This window comes from Sciurus carolinensis, chromosome 10, assembly GCF_902686445.1.
Source record: "Sciurus carolinensis chromosome 10, mSciCar1.2, whole genome shotgun sequence".
NCBI lineage: Eukaryota > Metazoa > Chordata > Mammalia > Rodentia > Sciuridae > Sciurus > Sciurus carolinensis.
In genome coordinates, this window is record NC_062222.1 from 21733289 (window position 1) to 21751230 (window position 17942).

General features: G+C 44.1%; 1 protein-coding gene across 6 annotated transcripts in view; it reads right to left on the reverse strand.

The window, feature by feature from the left end:
• Znf827 (zinc finger protein 827) overlaps positions 1 to 17942 on the reverse strand; it is a 161880-nt gene that overhangs the window by 10555 nt on the left and 133383 nt on the right. For all 6 annotated transcript variants that reach the window (XM_047566789.1, XM_047566788.1, XM_047566792.1 and 3 more), the window contains exons 9-11: positions 9058 to 9195; positions 5890 to 6061; positions 4654 to 4820 (exon numbers count right to left, since the gene is read on the reverse strand). In XM_047566789.1, coding sequence (XP_047422745.1) covers positions 4654 to 4820; positions 5890 to 6061; positions 9058 to 9195 — 477 coding nt within the window. The remainder of the gene's footprint in view (positions 1 to 4653; positions 4821 to 5889; positions 6062 to 9057; positions 9196 to 17942) is intronic.

The following is a 17942-nucleotide window of genomic DNA, read 5'->3' on the forward strand; positions in this document are numbered from 1 at the left end:
TAACTACACAGGCAACTGTGTTTTCTTATTATTATTGAAACATTTAAGAGATAATAAAAGTAATTGTTGAAACAAAAATAAAAACAGTGCATTTTAAGGTCTAAAACACATGTATATAAATATTTGACAACAATAAAGTCTGGGCAGGGAGAAATGGAAGTACACTATTATGAGTTTCTTATACTACATAGGAAGTGGCATCATCACCTGAAGTTAAACTGCAATAAATTAACAATGTACACTATGAGCCCCACATAAGGGGAGAGCTATACACTGTTTCTGATTCAGGACAGTTGATGTCAATGCTCCCCAAACTGATGAACAGATTGGATGCAAACCCAGAGTTTAAATTAGGGTGGAAAATATAGGAAGACTATTCTTTGGTTTCCTTCAAATCAGTCAATTAAGCAACTTATTGATTATAATCCCTAAGAACTAACTTCCTTTATTAGGAGATTAGAAAGAAATCATACACTATGTATAGGCATGAAAGTCAAGAAGTAAAGCTGTAACGGTAGGTAAATGAGTAGAATTTAAAATTATTAGCATGATGCTTGTTTTCTATTATTTGAACTTCAAAATTTTCTAGAATGACCATATACTACTTGTTAAAAAGAGAAAGAAAGGCCCAGGGCACTCTTCAGTGGTAGAGTGTATGCTCAGCATGCCCGAGGCCCTGGGATCCATTCCCAGCAAAAAATAAAACAAACAAAAATAAACAAAACAAAACAAAAGAGAGAAAGAGAGAGAGGGAGAAAAATGAAAAAATATTCATCTACTTGGCATGTCTTCAAATCCTACTTCTGTGAGATTGCACTTAAGAGTCCAGGGCAGACAATTCTTACTTCAGTTCATATTGTTTAAAATCTTGTTCCTATCAGAACTGAACATGGTTTCTGGACAGACAGTATGAGACCCTGTAGTCACTGACCACTTGAGGGGGCAGTAGGTGCCTTCAGAATATGCAGTCTTCCCTTAAAAGAAAGCTAAGTGAAAACTAGCTTAGTGGTAGAGCGCTTGCCTAACATATGCAAGACCCTGGGTCCAATTCCCAGCATCAAAGAATATTAAAATTAGTGCCATAATTGTCAGTCCAACCAATTAACCAACCAATTTACATTCTGTAGACAAATAGAACATTTTCAGTGGAGGCCGCAAATCCCTGATATTATTTCTCCAAATCTATGTTCTACGCCTGGTCTTACTGACAGTCTGCTGCCAATGATTATTAAAATATGTTTTCAGAATTGAAACACATTAATTTCAATTACTATCTTTGAAAATCCATTCAAGTATCCTGAGGCTTAAGGCCCTGGGCAGAGCTACGAATATTGGTAAATTTATAAAGATACAAGGTGCTACATCAGCCATTCTGTGATACAAAATGGAAATACAGCCCAGCTCAACTTGATTTATAATCCCTGGTCCAAACAGCCTCACCTGCTCTCAATCCTCCTCTTCTTTTTCAATGTCTCCAGGGTGCCCTTGCCACCTAAATCCAAAGCTAACTGTGATTGAAGTGGTCATTTACCACTGGCATCATAAAGATTCTTGGTGAAGGACATTTGTGCATAGGTAATGCACCCTCACACATTAGGATAATCCTCTGGCGGGCACTTTTAGAAAAAATAAAAACCCCAAACTAAATGTTTCACAATTTTAAACAAAACAAATTGAGAAATCGTGGCCAAGAAGTTGCCAGTCATCTTACTGCCTCAACACAAGCACTGTTGTATTTTGGTGGACTTCTTTCAGTCTTACATCCATTTTTAAATTGTTGTCATGCATCGTACAGTGATTAAGAATAAGGACCTTAACGTGTGCAGTGGTGCACACCCATAATCCCAGCTACTTGCTGAGGCCAGTCTGGGCAACTTGGTGAGACCCTCTCTCAAAGTGAAAGGGTTGGGGATGGAGCTCAGTAGTGTACCACTTACTTAGCATGCATGAAGTCCTGTGTTCAATCCCCAGTACCTTTCCCTCAACACCCCAAAAAGACAACAGGAACTCACAATTCCTGAGTTTGAATACCACTCATCACTTAGTAGCTGATGAGTTTGGATAAGATACTTTATTTTGTGACTCAAAAAAATGGGGATATATCAGCACTTGCCTCCTTTGGTTGTTGTGAGAATTAAATGGGTTTTTATATATAAAGCATGAAGAACCATGTCAAGTCAAGGTATTATTGAGATTTAATATTATTACTCAATTATAAAATTTAACATACAATTTTTATAAAAAACATAATAGTAATAATAATAATAATAATAATAACACATGATTTCCCATGCTGTTTTATATACCTGGCATATAGCTGGCTCTCAGAAACATATGTAAAAGCATTTATAAATTAATCATTTTAAATGATAGTATTATATGCTAGACCATGTTCCTTCACCAGATGCTATTTCACAGAACCTGGATCTAGAACCCAGATCTAGAATTGCATGTGTGTTTTCCTCCATGCCAAGTAATTTTTGCATAGATTGTATTTATAAGTCAAAGAACTCTAAGGTTTGAGCAAGGGCCAAGTTTGAGTGTTGTTCCCACTTATTTTATTGTGCAAGATGCAAGATGTGAAGAGAGGAACTTGTGCACATGTATCCATCCATTGAATGAATAGTTACTCCTCACACTGTGTGGGGAGTGTTCTGGGTAGTGACTTAGCCAAGCTCCCTATTCTAAGACTATATATTATAGGAAATGTCATATAGGACAACCATTGCTTTTATAATAATTTTATAATAATACAGCTTATTCATGTACAGATTTAGATGGATAGATTTTGAGTCAAGTTCAGACACCTCAAAATAGCACTAAACATAGGAAACGCTCATTGTGAAACTGTTAGTTTATAACAGGTGTCAGCAAACCATAGCTTTTTGGTTCTTATGAGCTTCCTGTTCTTGTAAATAAAGTTTTATTGGAACATGGCTATTCATTTGGTATTGTCTATGACAGTTTTCAAGTTCCAGTGGCAGACATGAGTCATAATGGCAGAAACTGTATGGCCTGAGAGCCTAAAATATTTATCTGGTTCTGCAAAAAGAGGTTTGCAAAGCCCTGGCTTAGAAAAACACATGCTAATCTTGATACTTCTTTAATGAATTTTAGTCTTGGCTCTCTATACTAACACATGAAAATCTTGTCCCCAGCTAGACAGGAAGCTGTGCCACCCCAGAGGGAAGAAATCTCCCCTCTGTGCCCCTTGGTAATTAGGAGGTGAGCGTGCTTGCATTGGTCAGTGGAGAATGTGAGTTTTCCATCAATGACAAATGATGCTAGGCCCAGCCTTTTCCAGCCATTACATTTCCACAATTTCTCTGAGGTGGGTGGTAGTGGAGGGGGCTGTGGAGCGCGGTGGGATGGAATCCCAGGCACACGTTGGGGTAAAGAGGGTTGAAGAAGGAGGGTTTCACAGAAAAGAGAAAGCGAATCTGTGAGCCAGGGGAGATGCAAAGGAGGCTGGCCTTTCCCTCCATCGGCCACTCCAGAAATGCCGAATTTAATTTTCTTCAACATGGGTTTCCCAGCTCACCTGCTGCCCACGGTGCTAATGTGGTTATGGTCAGACAACCGACTGTAAAAATGGCACTTTCTCACTCAGCATAACGACTCTCTGCAGACCTCCAAGTCATAGCTGCTCAATTTACTGACAAAAACAAGCATTTATTGCTGTTGGCACCACCGAGCTAAAGCAGCCAGAGAAGCAGAGAGAGCTCCTTATCGGCCGTGCACATCGTCAGCACAATGTCAGGGACTTCCCCTTCCCGAATCCTCCAGCAGCCGGTGATGTAAGGGGCTGACCCAACACCGGGGGCTGGCAGTCAGCAGCATCAGCTTTTCATTTGTAAGCACCACAAATGCGGGGTGGCGGGGAGGCCTTCCTCATTCTCACTTAATGACTCCACACTGGTGTCATTTGTAACCATCACTTGTGAGAGTCTAATTGCACGGTGAAGTCAAAATGTTAACATCATTAAATGGAAGAAGTTAACCAGAATGGCAAGAGGCTCCAGTGAGAGACGAGCGCTGGTCAAGTCTTGTTAGGTCTGTTTCAGGAGAATCTGGTTATCTTTGCCCTTGGACAGAGGTGCCATGTGTCATTATGGGGAGCGTCAGGGCTGGGAGTTCTCTGGAAGGGAACGGAGCCTGCAGAATTAGGTGCTCAGTGCCCTGGCACAGCACAAAAGAAAGGTTTAACAAAAGCTCTGCCAAGTGTTTGGTGGGACAGAGCGCAGGCTGTGGAAGGAAGACCACCCTAGGCTGATCTGCTGAAGTCACGTCCAGGTTGCTGGCCTTGAACGGGACACCCCTCTCTGTTAAGCCTCAGTGTCTCCACCTATATGTTGTGATCTACCTTAGAGCATTGCTATGAGGCTTAAATGGCATCCAGGGTGCAAAGCACAAGCCTGGGCAAAGAAAGGCCTCAATGACTGCTACGCAAGACAATCAGAAAGAAGACCCGGATAAGACACAAGAACCGGCTCACACCTGCCCATGTGGCCCTTACACTCTTGAAAAGTCCTTCCTTCTATGGAAGGAAATGCCAATGTCCTGTGGCAGCACGGGTGCTTCTGCCACACGGCAGGCACTCTGGGGTGCAAGGGATGGAGGAGAAGGGGGAGAGGGACTGACAGGAATGGTCACCTGTGTGCTTGGTGCCAATGTGAGCTTTTATCTCCGCTTCCTCCATGGTGACGAAGTCACAGGCGGTGCAGCAGATGGAAAACATCCACTGCTCCTTGTCCACGTGCAGTGACATGTGGCTGACAAACTGGACATTGAGCTCGGTCTCGAATCCACACACGTGGCAGCTACAGGAAAGGACGAAAGGCAAGAGGAAGAGTGAGACGTGCTTCCAGTGCATGCTGCTGGTCTGCATGTAGTACGCTCTCAAAAACTAGTTTCACACATATTTTCTCTCCACCAAAAGGTATCATGTTAGAAAATTCTTTTGCTTTCTGGGATGCCTCTGAAGTGGTCACTGTGCCAAACGGATTAGGTGCCAGCACAATGTAACAATCCCATACATGCTATAATGATGTTAAATAATCATAAAGTTAATTAAAAACTACAGAGTCCAGATGCTGCACATCGCCCAACTGATTCCTCTGGGCAAAGAGACGCAGGGCAGTGTTGCCAAGGTATTTAGCGGCGCTGGTCCACTGATAAAACTGGAGTGTGCTGCGTGCCCTGGAGCCTCTCTCTGGCTCTGGAAACCTTCCTGTGCAGCAACGAAAGCACATGCAGGTCATCCGGTGGCACTCCAAACATCAGGCAGCCTATCTGTGACAATGTCTGATAGAAGCCACCCCTCCACAGAGACACTTTGCAAAAACAAGTTTCCAACAATATCTCCAGGGCAACTTTGGGTGGTAAGTCTGATACGTGGGGTTTCATGGTGACTGAACCTAATACTGAGTCACCTTTGAATATGGAACAGATGACACAGTGGAGACTAACAGGCACGAAACCAAGGGACAATATGGGGTGTCTTCTGAGCTATTTCCTTGGAGTTCTCAGATTTATTTTTCCTCGTCTCTTTTTCCTACAATTCTTAGGCAGCTCCGAGGTGCTCAGTTACAAAGGTGGGGACCACGTGGACCTAGGAGCTGATCATTCCCAGAGCCCTGTCAGTCTCTGGAGCTCCATTCCACAGAGACCCCCAAGACCACTTCTCTTTTGATCAATTCTACTAGGGCCGCCCAGCCCAGAGAGGAGTCCCCACCACACAGGATTGGAGCTAAGCAAGAACGTATTAAAGTGAAGGTCCGCATGTGACTGAGACAGGGGACTTGGGGATGTTCACCCAGACAGAGGGGCAGGGAGCGTGGACGCAAGGCATCTGGGAAGCTCTCGCTAGGGTTCTCGTCCTCAGCTCACCTGTAATAATAAGGGTGTTTCTTCCCATCACTGCCTTCAGAGGTGACGGCGCTGACGATGTCCTCCGTGTCTGTACTCACCAACTTCACAGAGTGGACAGTCAAGTGCTGGTTCAGATTCGCACGGCACTTAGCAGCATAGGGGCACAAGTGGCATTTGTATTTTCTTTCCTCTGGGGGAGAACAAACAGGAATCAACCCAAACTGCTCTCAAAAATCTGCTCTCAAAATCTCAACACCTGGCAAGAGATCACTGAGATGCACAAAGGAGAGGATGAGTCGAGGCTCATTTCATACGAGGACAAAGGTCACGCCTTGGAATAGCAAGTATCTCAAGCACCCTGCAGTTTGCACCTGTATTAATACTCCCAAAGATAAAAGAAGGGCTCTCAGGGCAATACCTCTGAGCAAGTCTTGATGGACAGCCTGACACTCAGGGGTTTGCAGCAACTAACCAAATACAGACACACACTAATATGGAAGCCGAGTGTAACACTGCAGGAGCTGATGCACCACACAACCTAGGGACAGCACATGTCGCCTTCTGAGCCACTTCTTGGAGTTCTTAGCTTTATTTTCCTTGTCTTTCCCCCACTACGACTGTGCTTTCCCTATACACCCACAGCCTCTTCCTGACAAGGTGAGCCCCAGAGGCTAAAGGGTACTGTGGTGTGTGCTCCTGCCCCTGTGCGTCAGTGTGGGGTGCTAAGACCGGCAGACAGAATGAAACCAACATTCACAGCACTGGAGAGTCAAAGGCCCATCGTTTTCCCTCAGCTCCAGGCCTGGGTCAGCCACCAAATAACAACTAATGAAATTAAAGTGAAAGAAAAAAATGACTTGTATAAAATAATTTAATTGGACATTTTCATTTTACATAAATAAAATAAAAATTTTCAATTAATTTCTTAATGGAAATTCTCATAAAACTGACTAATGTTTCAGGATTGTTTCTAGAGTGGCATTCTGAATTCATTTGGTTAATCAAGCAAATTAAAGTACAAGGAGCAGGCTTTGCTTTCATTTGTACAGACAGAGGCAGCAGAAGCAGCAAAGCACAATCTCCCTTTCCATCCCTAATTCGACTTGGTATTTCTGGGCTTGGGTTAAAGAGAACACCTGTCTTGCTCATGTCACGGGAAGAACCTGGAAAGGAAGGTGTTTCCACAACACACTAAGCATCGCCATTATCACAGGTGGTCCCCAGCATCTGAAGGTGCTGCAGCTGGGGAGGAGTCCTATAGCATGTCAGGGATTACAGACCCCTTAGGATTTTTGCATTTGTATAAGTGAGGCTGTTGAGTTTTGCTCTGTATTAAGGTTATACTTTCTTCATAAAGTGAACTGGGAGCTTTCTATCTTTTTCTGTCACTTGGAAGGATTTAATAACATGGAAATTTCTAATTCTTGAAAGGTGAGAATGAAATCATCTTGGAGAATTTTTAGACCTCTTTCTTTCCTACTTTTGGTTATATTTTCTTCTTTTGCCTTTCTTAATTAAACTTAAGTAAAGTTGTTTCTTTCCTGGTCATCTCCTTCCTAGATTTTGTTGTTCTTTTATTAATGCCTTCAGATGAGTGCTAAGTTCTTCTACTTTTGTCTTTCTTCTTTTCTAATTAAAGCATTAATTAGAAAATTAATTCATTAAAAAATTAAAAGTCTATAAATTTTCCTCTGACTACAGCTGTGGCTGTTTGCTCGGGCCATGGTACAATTGTCCTCTTTGTTCCTTCTAGATGTCTGATATTTGAATTTTCATTTTATTTCCTGGTTATTGATTCAATTAAGTAGAACATTTTATTGCTCCTTTTTTATTTTAAAATTCATTTAAGTATGCTCAGAGAATGTGGCCTATATAGCCGCATCTTCTTAAACCATGTTAGTTTTCTTTGTGACTAAATATGTTACTAAACTTTGTCTTTGGTGAAATTTAAGATTAAAAATGTTAAAAATATAAAAAGAAAAAGAACACAATTAATCCTGTCATATTAATATCCCATTTGCTTCCTTTATTTTGTGTGATGTGCAAAACTTTTAGTTTGAACTTTATCTTTTGTTTTTGTGTTTTCCATAAACATGAGGTATCTGAATATTTTAAAAGCTGCAGTTTCAATATGAAAACTGAAATACTTGATTTTACTATTTCTGTTTTTTCTTTTTGGTGCTGGGGATGGAACCCAGGGCCTCACACATGCTAAGCACAGGCTCCACCACTAAGCCCCACCTGCATCTTGCTTTATGTTTACTATTGATTTTTACCTCATGTCTTTTAGGAGATTCCTCAAAAGACTAGGAATAGAGCCACCATATGACCCAGCTATTCCACTCCTTGGTATTTATCCAAAGGAACACCTGGGTGCTATTGTGCAAGTCTGTAATCCTGGTGGCTTGGGAGGCTGAGACAGGAGGATTGCAAATTCAAAGCCAGTCTCGGCAACTTAGTGAGATCCTGTCTCTAAATAAAATATAAAAAGGGGTGGGGTGTGGCTCAGCGGTTAAGCACCTCTGGGTTCAATCCCTGGTACAAAAATAAAAACAAAGGAACTAAAATTAGCATGCTATAGTGATGCATGCATATTAATGTTTATACTGCAAACAACCAAATTATGGGACCAGCCCAGGTGCCCTTTGGTAGGTGAATGGAAAAAGAAAATGTGGTATACATAAACAGTGGAGTTGTACTCAGTCATAAAGAAGAATAAAATTATGTCCTCATTTATTTTTTGCTGATCATATTACTGTTTATATCTCTTACTCCTTGTGAATTTGGTTCCTTTTCCTCATTCTTAGAATCAACGATTATTTGTCTACTGTTATATGGAAATGAAGGCAGAAAAGACCAAGGTGGCCCCTGCCCCCACTGTTCCAGCACAATGAGATGAAACCCCGGGGGTGGGCGAGGCCCCTCCCCTGCATCCCTAAGAGGAGCCTGGTCCACCTGTGGAGAGCTCTGCCATGTGCCCTTGGCATGCCTAAATGTGTGCCTTCTCCCCAGCACCCTGGAACTCTTGCACCCTTCATTACGAACAGAAAGCTTTCCTGGGTTTGCTTTCACACACTGGGGACGAGACCCCGGGAGGTTGGGGGGGACGCCTTTCCCCATTTCCTGAACCGCTTCTCTCAGAGGATGGCGAGAGCGCAGAAGGCGTGGCGGGGAGGTGCCGCTCACCTGTGTGCAGCGAGAGGTGTCGGGACAGGGTCTGCTGTCGGCCAAACACTTTCCCACACACGTCACAGGGGAAAAGCTGGTCGTTGAACTTCCAGGATGGCAATCCGTTTCCCGCCTCCAGGACGATCTTTTCTGTTTCTGGCCAAGAGAACAAAGAATCGTGAGGAAGGAACAGGGCCACAGGAAAGCACTTCATTTTAGTCATCGCTGAGGACGGGTCCCAAAGGATGCGGCTGGCGGGTGACTGCAGTCAAGACCTGCAGCTGCTCCTCATGCTCGTTTCCTGTCACTGAGGAGGCCACTCGTGAAGGTCGAGGTGGCAGCCAATGAGTTCTAACTGTCGAGTCTTCAGCTGACCCAATCCTCGAGTGACTGACAGCACTGTGCCCAGTATACCGTAGGTACTCAATAAATACTTTCTGAATGAAAGATCCGACTGCATACTAAAATTCCAGAAGTGTCAACGCTTGCCTCAAGATACTACATAAAGTCTTCTAAATCTCAAGATTCCAATGCAAAAATCAACAGTCCAGTCCCTTGAAAGGAAATACTCATACGGCCCTTTATGGAGAAAAGTTTTGCCCTATGTTCTGGGTTGGGCAAAACTGTTAGCCAGGAACTTGGATTAAACACCGTGTATTGCTCCACCCAGGACTCTCTCGTGCAAGGGTGCACTACTGTTTCTAGAACAGTCTCCGACCTTTGGGAAGCTGCTGAGTGACCTGCACATTAATGAAAAAATAAGTGAACATGAAAACTTCTCATCTTAAAACAGTTTTTCTTTTTTCCTAATCATCTGTAGGTTTACCTTTAATTTTCCTATCCATACTTTTCAATGAACTGATTATACAAACATCCCTTCTGCAGTAATCCAAGGAGACAGGACACAGTGCCAATAAGAGGTAAGGGGACACGTAAAGGGGACACTCATCCATGGTCTCATTTTGAAGAGCAGGACCCTGAGTTACTGTCTTGTCCTTCACCTCAGTTCTTGTGAATCTTAACGCACAGAACCGCAGCACAGAACCGAACACCACCCGGCGGTGAGTAACTGTCAGAAAGAACTTTTCATAAGACCCAAGCGATGGAAATGCTCAGACCATAGGTCAGAGGCAATGGCAGAAAAAAAGCAGCCTATTTCACACCATTTGGCTAAAACGGCTTCCCAAATACACTCTTCCACCTGTATTTGGATAACGGGATCGATTTTCTTTTGAATGAAGACTTGCCAGAGAGTGTCATCTAAGGAAAGAAGAAACAAATAGGAACCTGTGTTTGGAGAGGGGCGTGGGGTGGTGAAACTAGAATCCTGTTTGCTGGGAGGCACCTGCCAGCAACCCCGGCACTGATAAAACACACTTATTGATTTATCTGTGTTTGTTAAAACTCAGCTTTCTGGGCCTCAGGGAGAAGGGCTGGTCTTATTAAAGCAGGAACGTGGAACTAAAAACTTCTGAAAAGCAAGAGGTGGGATTGTGGGGAAGGGAAGGCAAAAAGGGAGGGTCAGGCCAGCTGAACCTCTGAAGGCAGGAACCACTCTCACACGCTGTCCTGGAGCCCAAGCAGTGGGCGTTCCAGCCACGCGGTCCCGGAGAGAGTGCCTTTTAAGTGTGCAATCAAAACAGCACTTCACAGGAGGATGACAGTGATAATTATCAGGAGAGGTCAAGAGGGTACAGGGTCCTTGAAAACTTTCACAGCAAGAATGGATTCATGGGGTCACAGACCCAACAAGTAGGTGCAATTAAAAATAACGAAGTCTCTTAATAATTTTTTCAAGTATTCGTCATGCACTTGGAGAAGCTGAAGCATCCTAGAAGTCCATTCCTTCATGGCCTTAGAAAACGATGACATCCGTGAAGCTCAGTGTGAGGCCTGCAGGAATCCTGGGTCACCTCAGTTCTGCACTAGGCCCCAAGCCTTGTCCAGCGGTCACTCCCATCCCCTCTGACGTCTGCATGTACACCAAGTCTGCTTCCCTTCCCCATGTAGGAAGGGACCATCGACCCTGTCCCAGAACGTGACCTTGAGATCTCTTCTGGCTGGGCCGGGGGCCGAGGGGCCGCGGGAAGAGGACTTTGGCAACACAGCCCTGAAGGGAAGCCCCCTCCTCCTGCCACAGAGGAGGAGAAAGTCCAGCAGACGCCACATTCTCCCACATTTCCACCCAGACGAACGTGAGAACCTCGGAATCATTTTTGATGTCTCCCCTTCCTTCCTTCAACACGTCCAGTCATCAAAAGCTGCCCATCTCACCTCAAAGACCTTTCTAGAACCCCTCTACCTTAGTCGAGTCACCATCTCTCACCAAGATTGTTGCAAAGCCCTCCACAACAGCTTCTCGGCGACCGAGTCTCTCAGCCTTCCCGCAGCGCCTCCTCACCTCGCGGGCTCCAGAAGGCTCTTCCCGAGGCGCGAGTCTGACCGTGCCCAAGTTCTCCCGGGCCAAACTCCTGCCTGTGGCTTCTGAGGGTCCTCACCGTCCCACACGGGCCTCCTCCCATCAGCCAGGTGCTGGCCAAACTGGGAACCAACGATTCCCTTTTAAGCCGTCGATGCTTTTGCATCAACTCTTCCTCCACCACCAGTTACTCCCCACACGAGGCTGACTCCTTCTCAAGGCCTCTCTCAGATTCCATCTCCTCATGCAGTCTTCTCCGGCTCCCTAGAATCGCCTTCCCCTTCTCTATCCCTAAGGCTTCTATGAACCTCTACGAACGCTTCCATTACACACCTTGCCTATTTGTTCACATAATGCTATATTTGGATACCGAGTGCCCCCCACAGGCCCATGAGGTAAAGGCTGAGTCCCCAGCTCAGGGCACTACTGAGAGGCGACAGACCCTTCAGGAGGTGGGGCCTAGTGGAGGGCATTTAGGCCACAGGGGTCATGACCTCTAAGAGGATATGGGAACCCCAGCCCCTCTGTTCCCCGCAGCCACGCACTGAGTAGGGTGCTTCCCTGTGCACTCCCTTCCATGATAGGCTCCGTCACCACGGGCCCAGGGAACAGGGCCAACTGACCAAGGACTGGAACCTCTGAAACTGTGAGCCAAAGGAACCTTACCTCTTTTTAAGTTGATTATTTCAAGCATTTTGCTACAGTAACGGAAAGCAGACTAACACAACTCATATATCATCTACGCATGTCTATCTATCTCTATATAAATATACTGTAAGGCACACAGCACGGATCAACATGCCGCAGAGCACCATATGTATATGTTCACTGGTCTACCCTCCCTGGTAGACCGTCAAGTCATCGAGGGACGGTGCTCTGTGTGATTTATCTGTGCAACCTCAGCATCAGCATAGCACTTGATACATTATCAGTGCTTAGTATATATTTGTTTAATAAATGGATGACTGAATAAAAGGATCCAAGCGAGGCAGGGAATAAATATTAATCTTATTTTACAGTAGGCATGACTGGGAACTTATTAGCATTAATTAAGCTCTTTCACTAATTCAGGGTGAAATATAAACCCACCTGCCTTCCAAACAGACATTTTAATTCCACTCAAGAGATGTGCTATTATGATTCTATTAGTGGAAAGGTTTGCAGCCCTGTGCCATAGTCCCAAAGGGGTTATATCCTTATTTCTTCCCAACAGCATCAAGCCACAGGCTGACTCTCTTTAAGAGAGTCTCTCAGGCAGACACTGATTACTGGTTAACCCAATGGCCTTACTCAACTTTCCTTCTTCCTGCCCTCTCCCACTATTAAGGCAGCTGGGGCCGCCATGTGCTGAAGTACTGGCCAATGTAAAGGCTGAAGCCTGCTTTTCTGATAAAAGGAAAAGGGTGTTGGTCATCTTCTCTCTTTTTCCCGCCTTGACCACAGATGAAATGCCTGGGATTGTGGCAGCCACTCTGTGAATATGAGGCATGAGGATAAGAACCAACTGCCAGGATGGAGGTAAGGAAAGACAGAAAAGCTCAGGGTCCTTGATGGCATTTCTCTGAAGCTGAACGAAGGCCAGCAATCACCTCTGGACTTCTTGCTTTATGAGGAAAATAAGTCCCTGTTTGTATCAGCCACAGTTAGTTGGCTGATGTTCTCAACTTAAAACCCCTCCTGTGGTAACTCTTGGTCTTAGGACTTCGGATGCCAGGTGCCAGCTTTTGACAAGCTTTCTTCCCAAACCCCTGCACTCTTTGAAGAACTCTCCATATTCACTGTCAGCAGCAATGTGTGCAGCCAGCCAAACACATTTCCATCTTCATTATCTTCTTTTGTTCTGCTTAAAAAAAACTTATAACCTTCTTTTAGATCATTAAGGAATGTGTTTTGTGACAATCTTTTACTGACACATAATATATAAAACAGAAAAGTGTACATGTCAGCAATTGAGTTTGAATCAGTTCCAAAGTTCCCCAAACAACTTAGAATATAGGTATTTTTAAAAAATTGGATCTTCTTCATTTCCATTCCCATACCCCTTAGTATTTATTTCAATAATTTAAGAAGTAGCAGTGAATGTCTACATAAGATCTTCATTTCTTTTAGAAAAAAATACTTGTCTAATGATATATATTTTTTTTATTCAGAGTCTCATAGGACTTTGTCTCCTTAATTTTCTTTTCATACACTACTCTGATCCCTGAAATATCATAAATTACATCCATTAACTCCTTGTTATTTGGTGTTATGCAATCAGATGTTTTTCTCTTCTATTTTCCCACCTTGAACATCATTTGGGTCGTTTTTTTTGTTTTTGGTGGTGCTGAGGATTGAACCCAGGGGCTCACACATGCTGAGCACATGCCCAACCACTGAACTACACCCCTGGCTAAGTTTTTATTCTCAACGAAGCAGAGAGGTGTGCAGGAGCAAGCTCTTTTATCCCTGTAGTACAGCTGGAAAAACAGGAGCAAAGTGTTAGGGAAACCATCTTGATAGCTACAGGGTCTACACAATCTCTTAGTTCTTCCTGCTTAAAGTAAACTGAGGCCCCTTGTTCGTAATGATGAGGTCTAACTGGTGTGATGGACTATGCTTCTTAAAACCTAGGGATCCCAGGGCGCACGTCTCGTTTCATGTACAGGTCTGGGAAGATGAACCCAGTCAGTACTTTTCCAAAAGCTTCCATGAAATACAGTCAGCTGGTAGTGTTGGGGAGGCAGCTCTATCAAACTCTGCTTGACAGGACATCAGATCAAGTAAGGACCTGGATATCTTCAAATTCAACTCCATTTTCATGAGGACAAAATGAAGCAATCATTTCTAAGACCCCTCCCACTCTGGGTCACCCTATAATATGCATAGGGTTGGGAACAGTCTCCATGGCAGGTAACTAAGTCTGTAGCTGGTCCTGAACCTTAGTTCAAGGAGGACCTTAAAGATCATCTTGTTCAATGATCTCTTTTTACACATAAGTGAAAGTGAGTTGAGAGAGCTTAAGTAATTGCCCCAGGTCACCAGGCTAGGGTCAGAGCAGAGACCAACCCACAGTTCTCACTTAAGCTCCTCCAAGCCATAAGAAATCAATGCCAATGTCTACAAGAAACAAGGGATTTTTCTTCTGTTGTTGGCTCTGAGTTGAAGAGTTGGCTCTTCTTGGTTACAAGGGCATGTGTGCAGATCTGATAACACTTCCCAGATGCTGGGGTTCATTGCCATTTCTTTTCTTGTAAGGGTCAGCCTAAGATATTTCCAGGCAGAGAGAAGTTAGAACCTATGTCAAAAATTAGAATAAAGACAGACCAAGGGCAAGATTGGTATGGTTTTGGTCTGGTAAGGCCCCCCAAATCTCATGGGTACAGAGGTGGGGCTTTTAGATAATGATTGGATCATAAGGGTTCTGATCTCATTCAGTGGATTAATCCACCTAATTAATGAATTAGCTGGATTAATCCACTGATAGCCGAATGGACTGCTGGTGGGGGTGCAGTGAGACCTATTTGGAGGAAGTGGGTCACTGGGAGCATGCCCTGGAGGGTTTATCCTTGACCCTGTTCCAGTCGCCAGGAGCTGACAGCTTTCCTTCTCCAGGCCCTTCCGCCATGATGTTTCTGCCTTGGAGCGGCTGACCATGGACTGAATCTTCTGAAGTCATGAGCCAAAATAAACTCTTCTTCCTCTGAGTCATTCTTGTCAGGTAATTTGGTTAGAGTGAGGAGAAGCTAACTAACACAAAGATCCAATAGGAACATCCTAAAAACCAGTCCCTCTGAGTGAACTGGTTATTAAGGAAGAGCGTTCCCTTGGGCCTCTCACTGCCATCTGGGGAGGATTTTGGGTAATAAATAAATAAACAAACACGGACAAACGACAAAATTTCAAAAACCAAATATCAAAAACCAGGGCACAAAGGAAAGGGCTTTAGTTTGCTTCCCTTCAATCTGCACAACCTTCTGCCCCGTATCTGGTGCCCTGTGTGGCTTTGCTGGGGCATTTTACTGTGAGGAGATCCCTACTTTCCCTGACAAAAATAATCCTCTCCAAGAACCATCTCCCAACCTGGTTTTGGCAAGAGAAATGCTGAGAGAGGAGGCTTTATTTGGGTAAAGCTGTGAGTAAAAGATTGGCCAAAATATGACCTCAACTCATAAATAACTATCTAGATCAACTGAAGCCACGTCAGCTGGTCACTGAAGAAGCGGCCCTGGAGCCGCCTGGGTCTTCCACTGTGAAATTAGGTATCTTGATCTTTTATTTCTTTCATCATCAAGGCTGGCAAGTTTTGAGGCATAACTTAAACTGAAATTCCGCAGTCCTCCATGCTCCTGGAGAGATGAGCCTGTCAGGTCATTTCCCAGGCAGGGCACGTGGTTTCTAGCTAGGCCTATTCCAACAGACCCTCTGCTTTGGTCTCACGCACTCCGCTCTGCCTCTGCTTAAAACAGCCCTCTGCCTTCTGAGGGCTGCTTATGAAGTGAAAAGTCAGCTGTGATGTATGCCTCTTTGGGGTTTTTCTTCAATTAGTGCTTGCAGTTCTGTATCTCTTTAAAAACAATTTTGAGGCGTCATTTCAACTTAGGGTAACTTGCCAACATCTGCCCTTTTGGCTCAGGATCTACCTTGTAGCATCAGGGCCACTTGGGGACTGCATCCATGTTGCAGATGTCCCATCATTTCACTGATCACTATTGACCCTGCACAAGATCCAGAGGTGCTGCTCGTGGCAGGTCCTAAGAGAACTATTATTAGTCTCCTATGATCACCTCTCTGCAGGTCTTGGAGTAACCGGTTTTCCCCTCAAAGATCAATTCAAACCCAAGTACAGGATTTTCTGCTGGTCAAGGTGTGATTCAACCAACTATTAACAGAGCACAATTGAGCAACAGTTTCTGTCAATCTGTGGCCAATTAAAACACACTGGGTGGAGATTCCTACACATGGAAGAGTTCATAGCCTTGAACTTCCTTGTTCTCCTTTCTAACTTTAATGCTGAACTACTCTGGCTTTTGCATTACTACTTTTGGAAGGTACATGCACAGGTCTTGGGAAGATGAAATCCATCAAGCACGTTTCCAAAAATTTCCATGAAAAAAACCCACCTGGTCGAATAGGGTTGGAAGTTCTATCAAACTCTACCAGACAGGATATTAGATCAAGTAGAGGACCCGGCGCTCTTCAAACCCAACCCTTTCATTTCATGAGGACGAAAGGAAGCATGAACCAAGACCCTCCCCACCCCAAGGCGCCCTCTGATACGCATAGGTTGGGAACAGTCTCCATGGCAGGTAAGTCTCCATCCTGCCTCAATCCTTAGTTCAAGGAGAAACTTAAAGATCGTTCTGTTCAGTCGTCTCTTTGTATATAAGGAAAGTGAGGTTGAGAGAACTCAGGTAACTCCCCCAGGTAACCTGGTGAGTGGCTGGGAGAGCAGAGACCAAACCACAGTCACTTCCAAGCTCTTCCAAGACAGGAGAAATCAATGCCAACGTCTTCTACAAACTTTGTGCAACTGGTTCTTAGCATGCAGCTGCCTCAGAAGGATCCTCCCTGCAAAGCTGGATGGCATTTTATTATTGAGTGCTGGGCAACAGTTCGAGGCAATAAATAGTTACCGACTGACTTGAAATCTGTTAAGATGGTAAAGAACTGTGCGTTTTCTATGTCTGTTTCTTTACACTGGTCATTTAAAATCAACTGAAGGAAACTTGACTTTCGTATAGAAAATGACCGGGGCCAGGTACCTCTAATTCCAGTGAGGCGGTCACACAGAACCTGAGCACCACAGGGAACTTCTCTAAACAACCAAACAGAAAGTCACTGCCAGAATCTAGACCTCTACAGACCTTAAAAAAAAAAAAAAAATCATGCATGAAAAGTTGGACGTTGCTTCTACATTTTTCCTTTTACTTGTATTTCAAGATCAGTGTTTCCTCAATAAATGCTTCTTGAATAAATGAGAAAGTCACAACTCCAAGATCACATCTGTTGTACTAAATGGCAACTGGATTTTACACTGCGACATGGAGGCAAGCTGAAAATATTGATTCAGGGCTCACATCTCAAGGCCTCTGGCTATTATCCCTTGAGTTACAAAGACCAGTGACCATCTCTCTTCTTAAGGGTGATGATAGAATTTAAAGTCTCGGCAAATTCCCTCAGCAGGTCTCTCAATATGGAGGACATTTATAAATCTCTGGTTGAAAATCAACAAGCCCAGGAGTTGGGTCATTTCTTTGCGTGTGTTTCTGGCAGATACTGATGATTACTTACTCGATGTCCAACAAAACTAGACTTTTTTTCTTTCTTAAAGGTGGCTATGTGCCAGTTGCCAACACACACTTTCTTTGTCGACTTCCACTTCTGTTACGGGCAGGCCATGAAGCAGTTCTGGACAGTGAGATGCAGGAGTCAGTTGGGCAGAGAGTTTCTCTGACACTCTCACCCACCAAGCCCCAAAAGACCGTCTTGTAAGAAAGCTTTT